This window comes from Acinonyx jubatus, chromosome D1 (genome assembly GCF_027475565.1).
Source record: "Acinonyx jubatus isolate Ajub_Pintada_27869175 chromosome D1, VMU_Ajub_asm_v1.0, whole genome shotgun sequence".
Classification (NCBI taxonomy): domain Eukaryota; kingdom Metazoa; phylum Chordata; class Mammalia; order Carnivora; family Felidae; genus Acinonyx; species Acinonyx jubatus.
Genome location: NC_069390.1, coordinates 111,295,815 through 111,307,829, shown reverse-complemented (window position 1 = coordinate 111,307,829; position 12,015 = coordinate 111,295,815). Strand labels below are relative to the sequence as shown.

General features: G+C 40.3%; 1 protein-coding gene across 7 annotated transcripts in view; it reads left to right on the top strand.

The window, feature by feature from the left end:
- DYNC2H1 (dynein cytoplasmic 2 heavy chain 1) overlaps positions 1 to 12,015 on the top strand; it is a 340,312-nt gene that overhangs the window by 234,705 nt on the left and 93,592 nt on the right. For all 7 annotated transcript variants that reach the window (XM_053204186.1, XM_027051992.2, XM_053204184.1 and 4 more), the window contains one exon: positions 39 to 155. In XM_053204186.1, coding sequence (XP_053060161.1) covers positions 39 to 155 — 117 coding nt within the window. The remainder of the gene's footprint in view (positions 1 to 38; positions 156 to 12,015) is intronic.

Here is a 12,015-nt window from a genome sequence, read left to right as displayed (position 1 = left end):
CTTTTCAATTTTTTCTGCTTATTATGTTTTTATTTTAGGTTATTTCACAGTTGAGGATCTTGGGCAGATCAGTAACAGCTGGTTGCAAATTTGATAGAGAAATCTGGTCTAACGAACTGTCCCCTGTCCTCAATCTCTGGAAGAAACTAAACCAGGTTAGTACTGGAACAGTATTCGGATCGGGCCCCCTTTTTTCTCCCTGTCCTTTTTTTCCATTTTTATCCCCAAATTTTCCCTGATGGTAAAATTCTGTGTCGATCTGCCTCTTATGTACACCAGTGTCCTGGAAGGAGGTGGGGACATAATAGTAACAGAAGCAGATCAGCCCAAGAAGTGGGGTGACCCATGTGATTGTCATATCCTGGTGACGTGCCAGGTCATCCCCTGTACCTGCTGTACGTCACTGTATTCGCTGCTTGCCTTGTCTTTCCTCTTTCTGTAAAGTCAGCGCCTGCTGGTGAAGGTGGTATGTTTCACAGAACTGACAGTGCTGAGGAGAAACAGTTCATCGCCTGGAACCCACTTAGTTTTGTATTGTAGGGTACGGTAGATGATAGAGTAGTTGCTCACGAGGCAGTCGTTAGCATATTGTGGTTCCTGTTCTTATTGAATAGGGATTTATTCTTTCGAATTCAAAAACAAAACTATACATTCCATCAGTTTAGTGTTAGTGTAAAAATGCCTCTATCTCAGGTCTAACCTTTTAAAATGAGGGATGTCAAATAGAGCTAATTTCAGAACCTATGAAAAAGGTTAAAAGCTTCTAAAAATTCAAAATCCTCAAACCTTACAGTATTGTGATTTTGAGTTGTTATGACATTCTCAACACATGGGGATCATCAGGAATCCCAGGAAGCACTGCCCCCAGCTCACTGGGATCACTGCTTCCATTCGGATCGCCCCACTGGTAAAGCTTGACACAGTCAGTGTGAGGGGCGTCTAGCAGGGACAGCGCTTCATGCCCTGGTGTCCTGCGCCGTGCTCCCCTCTGCCCTGGCCATACAAGGAATCACCTTGCTCGTATTCCTGATATGGAGTCATGGTCCTGATCCGTTCTTTGTACTGGTTCACAGGAGAGTTACTATTCTTAAACCAGCCTTTGCTTTCCTTTAAATTAATAACCAGGAGGGGAAGTGTGGGAAGTTAAATGCATTTAGTGCCACAGTCCTTTATTATACAGGGAAATTTGACTGCCTTTTTCCCTCAGAAGGCTTGATTTTACAAAGAAATTGTATTTTATAATTTTGGGATTATGTTTGTATTATGTTTGGATTTAGCTTTCTGAGTGATGTTTACGTTGTTTGAAACTAAAGAAAGAAGGAAGTAGAAAATGACCATGCATTTTGGGTTAATTTGCAGCCTTTATGAATCATGAACTGGTTTTATCATAAACTGCAACAGAAGCAGGGAAGAACAAATGACTTCTGCTTTGTGAAGTGAACTTGAATGTGAGACATCACTGAGAATGGTTGGCCAGCACTCGCATCTATAAGTGCATAGGCACTAAGCATGTGTGAACTTTCTTTAGTGTGAAATGTAGTCCTGGCCCTGGGAGCTGCGGGAGAGTCAGCGTCCTCTCAGGTGGCATCAGATGGGTGGGTGTGGGAGAGACAGGCATGTTCGACATTGCTCAAGGTCTGTCTGGATCGAGCATAAGGACCACTTTCCATTACGAAGACAGGATCAATGGGGTATCTCAGCCATGCTGGATAGCAATTTCAAGTTGTTAGGGGTATGTGTGTGTGCACCACAGAAAGAGAGAGAGCAAGCGAGAGAGAGCACAAGCATGCTACCAAGACTAGAAACAGACCTCACAGTCTGTTGCCTTGGGTAGTTTGCACGCGTTAACAGTGTTTGTTCTTTGAATCCATGAGCACGGGATGTTTTTCCTTTTTCCTTCCCGTGCCATCCTCAGTGTCTTTCATCATTGCTTTCCGGTTTTCACAGTACAGGTCATTGACCTTCTTGGCTAAGTTTATTCCTAGGTATTTGGTTATTTTTGGTACGCTTGTAAATGGCACTGTTTTCTTCATTTCTCTTTCTGTTACTTCATTGTTAGCGTAGAGAATTGCACCTGATTTCTCTATGATTTCTTATCCTGCAACCTTATTGAATTCATTTATTGAGTAGTTTTTTTGGTGGCATCCTTTGGGTTTTCTACATATGGTATCGTATCATCTGCACATAGCGGAAGTTTATTTCTTCCTTATGAAGTCAGATGCCTTTTATTTCTTTTTCTTGTCTGAATGCTGTGACTGGCTTCCAGTAGTGTATTGAATAGAAGTGGTGAGAGTGGGCATCCTTGTCTTCTTCCTGAACGTAGGCTAAAAGCTCTCAGTTGTTCACCCTTGAGTACGGTGTTACCTGTGCATGTTCTTATGTAAGGCCTTTATTATGTGGAGGTATTTTCCCTCTAAACCTGCTTCCTTGAGGGTTTTTATCATGGACAGATGTTGTACTTTGTCAGATGCTTTTTCTGCATCTATTGAAAGGATCATGTGGTTTTTACCCTTTGTCTTGTTGATGTGGTGTATCATGTTGATTGATTTGTAAATACTGAACCAGTCTTGCATCCCAGGAATAAATCCTCCTTGGTTGTGGTGAATGATTTTTTTAATGTGGAATTGGATTCAGTTTGCTAATACTTTGTTGAGGATTTTTATATTGATGCTCATCAGAGTTATGGGCCTATAGTTCTTATTTTTCTTGTCTTTATCTGGATTTGGTGTCAGGGTCATGCTGGGCTCATAGAATGAATATGGAAATTTTTCTTCCTTTTCTATTTTTTGTAGTAGTTGGAGAAGAAGAGGTATTAACTCTTCTTTAAATGTTTGGTAGAATTGATGTGTGAAGCCATCTCGTCCTGGACTTTTGTTTGTTGGGAATTTTTTGATTACTGATTCAGTTTCACTGCTGGTAATCGGTCTGTTCAAATTTTCTGTTTCTTCCTGCTTCAATTTTAGGAGGTTATGTGTTTCTAGAACTTTATCCATTGCTTCTAAGTTGTCCAATTTGTTGGCATATAATTTTTCATAATATTCTTTTATAATCCTTTGTATTTCTGTGCTGTCAGTTGTTACTACTCCTGTTTCATTTCTGGTTTTGAGTCCTTTGTGTGCGTCTCTCTCTCTCTCTCTCTCTCTCTCTCTCTCTCTCTCTTTTTTGATGAGTCTGGCTAAGAGTTTTCAAAGAACCACCTCCTGGTTTCATTGATCTATTGTTTTGTTAGTTTCTATATCATTTATGTCTGTTCTCATCTTATATTTTCTTCCCTCTATTGATTTTGGAATTGTTTGTTCTTCTTTTTCTAGCTCCTTTACGTATAAGGTTATTAGGTCTTTTTACTGAGGAAGTTCACTGTTAATCCAATTCTTATTTCTTTGTAACTGATTAATATTTTTCCTCTAAGAATGTTCTGTCTCTTATATCCTTACGTTTTACCATAGTATAAACAGGTGTGGATTTGTTTGTATCTGTTTGTTTGATAATCTCAGCCTTTGTACTGGAACCTGTTTAGCTCCATTTCCAACACCAGCTGGACTACGTGCTGTGTCATATCAACTACCTTGCTATCCATGACTGTGGCTTCATATTGCTGTTTTTAGCGCTGAAGTGGTGACGTGTTGGACAGTGATCCATTCAGGGTGGTGGTAAAGTCAGCAACCCTGAATTCTCCCTTGCCTCACCCCAGCCTGGGGCCCAGCTCTCTTCAGCGGTGGGTCACCGTACCCTACTGTTTACAAGGGTCTCCCAGATGTTCCCATTCTCAGGGTCCCATCTTCTGGTGTAGTGTTCTCTTGTTGTGTCCAAGACAGGATTCGCAGGTGGGACATAGTTTGCTCTCCTGTCTGGAAACAAGCGTAACTTTTAAAATTTCATTCTGATTTTTGTTTGTAAGATAAATATAGATTATTTCAAAATTACCATTATGTTAAACTCATACCGGCCATATTAATGTAGCAAGTATCTTACACTTCATTCTGCTACAATTTGTTTTTTATCTCTTCCGTTTCTTTCCTGAATTTATTGTCATAATTTAGACTTCTGTTCTCTCATATGGATAATAGAAAACTCCAGATTTGACTCTCCTTCTAATAGATACTTTCTGAAATCATATTTCTTATTATTATCACATTAATTTTACTAAGGGAAAAAGAATTTTTCACCACATGGCTCCATCTCCAACCTTACTTCTAAGCTTCTTTCACACTCTAGCAGACCTGAGTGCTGTGTGCACAAACCACCTCAGATTTGTGTATGAGGAGTTTCCGAGGGCTGTTTCCATATCCTTGAATAGGCTCGCCATGCCAGCCACCAGTGATGGCCAGATAAGATCCCTGCATTTTACTCCTTTCCCTCTCCATGTTTCCCAATACTAATTTATAACTTGCACAACAATTCTCATGAAGGTCGTATTTTAAACCAGGCAAATTAAGATGTGGCCCTTAGGAATAGGAATTCTGTTTTGTAAGAGTTTTGAAATTTATGCATATAAATGTTTCAAATGCAACAACTTAGTACTACATTCCTTTTTTAGTTTTTCATCATTATTTCTATGAGGTTATGGTTAATTACTAGCTAAACTTAAAGGTTAACTATATCTAAGCAATAATAATAATTTTTTGAAAAGTAATTATAAGGGAGTCACCCAGGTCCTAATCTTTTCCCATTAAATAGCTAGGAGACATTAATTGAATCACTTCTGGACTCTATGTTAGCTTTTTCTTAAAAAGGGACGTCAACCTCTTCTCTGCATTCATGCATTAACTCATTTTTCATTCATCAAGTATCTATTGATGTTTCTCTTAGATGCTGTGTGCTATGGTTTATTAAGATTTGATAATAATACTCAAAAATAGAGGTATTACAATGTTTTGGGGGAGCCCAGGTGAAGGCATACTTAATTCTGCTGAAAGGAAGCCAGGGAATGTTACACGACGAGCGAGAAATCCTCTCGGTTAAAGACAAGGTGTGGTGTCGCAGAGAGATGGAAGAGTGTGCCATGTCTGTTAGTCTGACCCGTGAGGGACAGGAATGCTTGGAGCAGAGTGACTGGATGGACAGTCAGGACTCTTCTGCAGGACCGGGTTGCAGTGGGTACACGTCATTCGCCAGTGCTGTGGCAACGCGAGCGCGGAGCAAGAGAAACGCGTCCAAGACATCTCCCAAGTAGAATCCATCCCTGTAGGACTCTGGTGCCGATCTGATAAAAAATGGATGTGAACAGTTTGGAAAGCATGAACTCTTCAGACATTAAACTTTTTTGTTCTCAGTTCTTTAAAGATTTGTAGCTTTGTAAAACTTAGTATAACAAGCCCTAATGGTCCTGATACCATGGCCGTATTCAAGATCTTTTCTTAATTTAGTCTTTCATGCTTGAAGTGGAATCTCTAAATTTTTAGTGACTGTATTAGTGATTATATCTATTTCAGGAGAAAATGCATATAAATATGTAATTGTAACTTTCAGCATCAGTTTGTTAATCATTAATTTATGTCACATCATTTTTTAAATAGTTCAGATGCATAATTTAGTATCATCTCTTATTTTGTGACATTTTTCTTAGGATTTCTGCTAAAAATAGTAACTTGAAAAACAATTTAATGAGCAAAATACTGAAAAGTATAACAGATAGAGAAGCCAGTTTCATTCAATATTATGCATGCTTGCATTTGAAAGATCATTTCATGCTTTGAAATTTTTATTATGCGTGAGCTACCTCTCATCAATTTTTAATACCTGGTTGATGGTGACAACTGATGAGAATTACTGACATTCTGACCAATTTACATCTCCTTTACATAGCTTGAGAACTCCCACGACCTCTCACTGAGATTACCCACATGATAAGAGGTACACAGAAAACTGCCTCTTTTAGGCTGGGAGAATTGTTGGGAAAAAAATAGGTGATGGAATTTTTTCTGAACAATAATTGAACCTGTTGATCTGGTAACTATTTTACTATTTCTTTTTTCAGATGGTAGATTGTATGTTTGTCAAATTAATCTTTTAGGCCCAATAGCTTAATTTTAAAATAGTGCATTGCAATTAAAGTAAAATAGAGAATTCTGGAATAAACAGTAAGACTAGTACTTTCTTATATTCTTAAACTAAAATTATCTTTTAAATATATTATTTCTTCTCAGACTGCTTTTCGACTTTCTTCCCTTTTAATTAAGGTGAAATCCTATAAAATATGATGACTATGTCCTAGTTTTAGAAAATTTAAGGTAGGGAATATATCTATAATATATACCTTTGTTGGATAAAAACATTTCGCAGTTGTACTTAGAGCTATTTTGTTTTGTGGCTTTTTTTTTTCTTCCTAAAACATCTAAAATTCAGCAAGTATGATCTCCTGTCTCATTGATTCTCCAGGTGAAAGATGTCCTTTGGAATTTAATTCTTAGTAAAGCTTTACCCACCACCACTCCCACTCTCCTTCCCCCAGACCCTGACAGGTTTCACTCCTTTTGACAACAAGGAATGTGTAGCTTACATTAACTTAGATTCTCTCTGTCCCATTGCAGACAGCACAGTAGAAAACACACTAGGTATTTCAACAGATGATTTAATACAAGGGAATTGGTTATACATACGTTGCATGGCCAGAAAAGACAAAAAGGAAGAGTTGGAAGCACATGTTTGCAAGAAGCAACCACCTTTTGTTTGGGCTGGGGGACAGCAGGGAGGAGTCTGGGGTGAGTGGCAGGCAGAGCCCCATGGAGGGGCCCATGGACCGGCAGGGACTCAGGTGCAGGAGGGCGCTGCCCCCTCAGAAGTGCTGGAACCTCTGTTGCTGGGGGTGCTGTAGGACTGGTGCCGGGAGCACCCCCAGGAGAAGCCCCTGGGTTTTCCCTTCTCCTCTGCAAATTCCACGTGGCTGAACCTCATGGGGCCTCAGCTGGCAAGAAACCCTCAATTTGCGGGAGTCTCAGCCTGGGCATCACAGAGCTACAGGAAGAAAAGCAAAGTGGGCGGATGGGAGCTGAGAAACAACCTCCCTTCCACAAGCCAGGCATGCTCTTCGTTTGTTCTTCGTTCTGTTGTGTTTGCTTCTTGACTGGGTGTTTGCTTCAGTGATCCCCCTCCTCCTATTCCTAATTTAAACACTCTTGCAACTGTACCCCTCAAATTTTTACTTTTATGTTTTCATTGCTACTCACTTTTAAACAGTTTCTAAGTTGTGTTATGACTTTTACTTCTTTCATGCGTTTTTATTCATAAGTGGCTTTCCTGGTTACTTTTAGTCGCAGATTTCTACTCTTTGTGATCAGAGAATGCTGTCCTATGACACGCATCTTTGAAACTTGTTGAGACTTGCTTTATGGCCCATTATATCATTATGAAACATTTTTTTTGTGTTATCTTTGAAAAGAATACGTGTTCTGCTGTGGTTGACTACCATGTTGAAATTATGTTAAGTTTTTAAACTTTTTCTTTAATGTTTATTTTTGAGAGAGAAAGAGCATGAGCAGGGAAGAGGCAGAGAGAGAAGGAATCACAGAATCTGAAGCAGGCTCCAGGCTCTGAGCCATCAGCACAAAACCCCATACGGGGCTTGAACTGACCGCACCGAAGTTAATTGCTTAACCGACTGAGCCACCCAGGCACCCCAAAATTAAGTTTTTTAAGTGTTTTGTTCACGACTCATACATTTATAAAATGGTTTTTTACTGTCACTTTTTGAGTTATGTAAAATCAGAACACTATCTCTTGATAGGTTAAACTTAATCACTGCAAAGTAATTTTCTGTAACTCTTAAAGTGTTTTTCTTCTGATATTAGTAAATCTGCATGAACCTTCTTTTAATTATTCTTGGTTAGCTCTATCTTATTTCATACTTCTATTCTCAGCTTTTGGACCTTTTTATATGTGTACATCTTACAAAGAGCCCATAGGTGGTCTTTTTGTGATCTTTAAGTGGATCATTTCATCTATTTAATATTACTTTGGATTACTTCGTATTATTATGTCTTGTATTTTTCTTCTTTTCATTCCTTTGTTAATCTTCCTTTGGACTGATTGTTTTCTCTGATATCTTTCTCTCACAGTTTACAAATTGTACATGCTTTCTACCTTTTTAGTGGCATCCTAGATAGTTTATCGTACCAACTTAGCTTATCAAAGTTAATGTAAATATATTTACTTATATGGAAGACAATTGAAGAAGCTGAGAACATTATACACAACCCCAGCCTCATATGGAGTTACTGTTACGTGTTTCAGTCTTGGCTGTTGTTTCCACTTCATGCTCGTTCTGACCGGGTCCCATGCCTTCACTCTCCTGTACTCCTTCCTGCCTCCAGGACATTTCGGGTGAGTGTCCTCCCCTTCTTCCTGAAGTCACAGGAGTCCTTTGGTGGGAAACTCTTTGCATCCTTATTTCTCTGAAAATGCCTTTAATGTATCCTCTGTTTTTATATATTTTTTAAATGTTTGTTTACTTCTGAGAGAGAGACCGAGCATGAGCAGGGGAGGGGCAGAGAGAGGGAGACACAGAATCCGAAGCAGGCTCCAGGCTCCGAGCTGTCAGCACAGAGCCCGATGCGGGGCCCGAACTCACAAACTGCGAGATCATGACCTGAGCCGAAGTTGGACATTCAACCAACTGAGCCACCAGGCGCCCCGTCCTCTGTTTTCAAATGTTTATTTTTCCATATTAACAGTTACTGTCTCATTATATTGAAGGTACAGTGAGATGATTCTGCTCTTTTCTGCTCTCTGCTTTTGCTGCTAAGAAGTCCATTTTTGCTCCTTTGATTTATGTTTACTTTCATACTGCTTTTAAGATCTCTTTGCCTTGGTTTTCTGCAGTGTTACTGAGACTCAGCATGGATTTGTTTTCTTTCTTTAATTCATTCATTTTGAAATCTTGCTTAAGATTTAATGGGCTTTTGAATTTAGATTGCTCCTGTTCATCTGTGGGCAAGGTCAGTTGGACTCTTCACTCTGCTCTACTCCTCCTCTTCTGGAACCTGAGTCAGGAGTCGGCCCACCCTCTTCTCTTTACTCACCGTGTGTCTTAGTTCTCTTGTTTCCCACTTCCTGGTGTCCTTGTGATACATTCTTAATAAACTCTACACATGTGTCTTCCGGTCCACTCCCTCTTTACTCAGCCAGATGTAATCTAGTATGGAAGTTTTACATTTTAACCCTTACTGTTTTGATTTAATAACATTTTTTAATGCTTATTTATTACTGAGAGAGAGACAGAGCACGAGCAGGGGAGGGACAGAGAGAGAAGGAGACACAGAATCTGAAGCAGGCTCCAGGCTCTCAAAACAGAGCCTGATGCAGGGCTCAAACCCATGAACCATGAGATTATGACCTGAGCTGAAGTTGGAGGCTTAACTGACTGAGCCACCCAGGCACCCCAATAATTTTTAATTTTTAAAAGTTTGTTTCTTTTCCAGATGTTCTTGTTGTTTATTTTAAGAATCTCTGTCAGTTCTAGAAACATTTACCATAATTGCTTTATGGTTTGTTGTGGTTATTCCTATATCTGAAGTTTTTGTGGATTTGATTCTTCTCTACATTGTATATGATAATTTGATGGCAGTGCCTTATTTACTTATATAGTATTTGGGTTTTTGTTAAGCCGTGACATGTAATTATTTTGGTAACATGACTTACAAAGGAGCTATTTGTAGCCTGGAATTAAAACGTATTGAACCATTCAGTTTAGAATGTAGGCTTAGGGTTTAGTTTAGGTTGGGTCAGCATCATGCACCCTTCAAATACTTTGAGATACCTCTAGTCTGGAACTATACAAATTAAATTATCCTCTTGAAGTTCATTAGAACCTCCAAAGTCGCGCATACAAACTAATGTTAAAGTTCCAACGGTGACAATTATTTTTTGAGGAGAGAGTCCTACATATACACTCACCACTCCACAGTTACTACCAAATTTTGATACGCACTTTCCCTCATAGTCCTTGGGGCACAGGTGAAGGCAGTTTATTTCTCTTTGACTCTTCTGCTGAAAGTGTAATCATTCAGGATTTTAATTGGGGGGGGGGGGGGGAAGGCCGTCTTTTATCCTCTCCATTGACCAGATAGTGGACCTCATGTCTGTTCTCACAACCCGTGATTATGAATGTGAAAGCTCAGGGTCACCAGCCCCAGTGACCTCAGGGCCGTGCTTGTTGTTGTCTCACTTGCAGTGCTGGCGCATAAAAAACCCTTTCTAGATTTCTCCGTGTCACCCCAAAAAGAGCCCGATTCTTATTTCACATACCATGAGAATTAGCTTTGTAGACATTTGTCTACAAAATTGCTCTGAACACAAGGGATGATAAAACCTCTCTTATTTCTCTGAGAGGACCACAGGTTAGACCTTGACTCAGTTCCTAAGCCCCAAGATGCTGGAGAGACCAGAGCATTATCTCTCTGGGTTTTTAAAGGTCAAAAGGGATAAAGCCCAAAACTGAGTCATCTCTTAGATCACTTGGCTCCTGGAGAGATTTTATTTGCACACCACAGTGTTGGTTAGAATTCAAGCCCATTGCATCTCCTAGAACTCCGTCTTTGGAGGGGAAGAGGAAGTCTGTAGAAGCAGAGCATGACCGGTCTCCCGTCCCCTGTGTACCTCACCCAGGGGCATCTGGCTCACCTGGCCACCCCAAAAGGAAGGCCTTGGTCAAGGTACAAGGACAGTAACAGCACACTTATTTCTTATTGTGAGGTAATTAGTAAGTGATATCTCTAATGCAGAATACCTTGTGTTTGCATTCGGGATAAAATTAATAAAGTTGAAAATTGAATACTCAGCATTTCGTTGTTTGAATAATTCTTCCTTCTCTCAAGGTTGCTTTTGGGTGTGTGGAAGAACATGCTTTAATATTTTATTCAACATAGCTGTTTATGGCAGAAAATAGAAGCTGAAATTCTCTATTTCTTACTTTGAGCAGTTGCAAAAACCATGTGTATGTGTCCTGTCAGTGACTGCACTTTGTGGACTGTCCAACAATGCATTCATTGTTGGAATGGTTTCTCACTGGCTCTCTGCCCTGACCGTTGAAACCTGAGTGCTCCATTTACTCTGAAAGTCATGAACCAGTTCGCTTGCTGCGTTAGGATGTTGCCTTTTCTCAGACTTGGAAACAACGCGCACTCACACCAGCATCTTGTGCTGTCTTGTGTTTCTGAGAGTCTGTCGTACACATCAGCAAACCAAAGCATTTTATTGTCGTGAAGAAATACCTCATTTTGAGGAGGGCGTGGAAGAAAAGACTGCTCAGCCAGTTCGAGATTTTCAGATCCAGTGACGTTTTTTCCTCGTTTGGAATCCATTCTTCTCTCTCTGCTTTTTGAATTGCTGAAACTGTTAGTATGTAACAAGATAACTTCACATGGAAAGTCATGGTGCGCCTGGCACATAGTCCCTATGCTAGAATGTTAGTCATTCCTGTCCTTCGATACCGTGGTCTGTGTTCAGTCTCTCAGTGTGCGACTTGTGGCTCTGTCATCCTTTCCTTGTCTGCTGCGTTCCCCTGGCGCAGTCACGGGGCAGATCACCTGTGAAAGATTCTTGCCTAGGAGTCAATACGGTCTTGTTAATGTTCTGTTTTGTACAGGGGACAAATGGTTTTTCAAAAAAACACGTACCATGTTATTGTGCATACCCATGTTTGATGTGAAAATGGCTGCCAGGGAACCTAGGGGTAAGGACAGCGGGGAAAGGGCCATTCACAGCGACATCCTCCAGTGCTATGCCTTCCTCCCAGGGACCGCTGCTGGGTTTGCTTTTGTGGACATCTTTGGTTGGTACATAAAAGCTATGACATTTTCGAGGCGCCTGGGTGGCTCAGTCGGTTAAGCGTCCGACTTCGGCTCAGGTCATGATCTCGCGGTTCGTGAGTTCAGGCCCCGCGTCGGGCTCTGTGCTGACAGCTTAGAGCCTGGAGCCTGTTGCAGATTCTGTGTCTCCCTCTCTCTGACCCTCCCCCATTCATGCTCTGTCTCTCTCTGTCTCAAAAATAGATAAATAAAAAAAAAAAAGCTATGACAT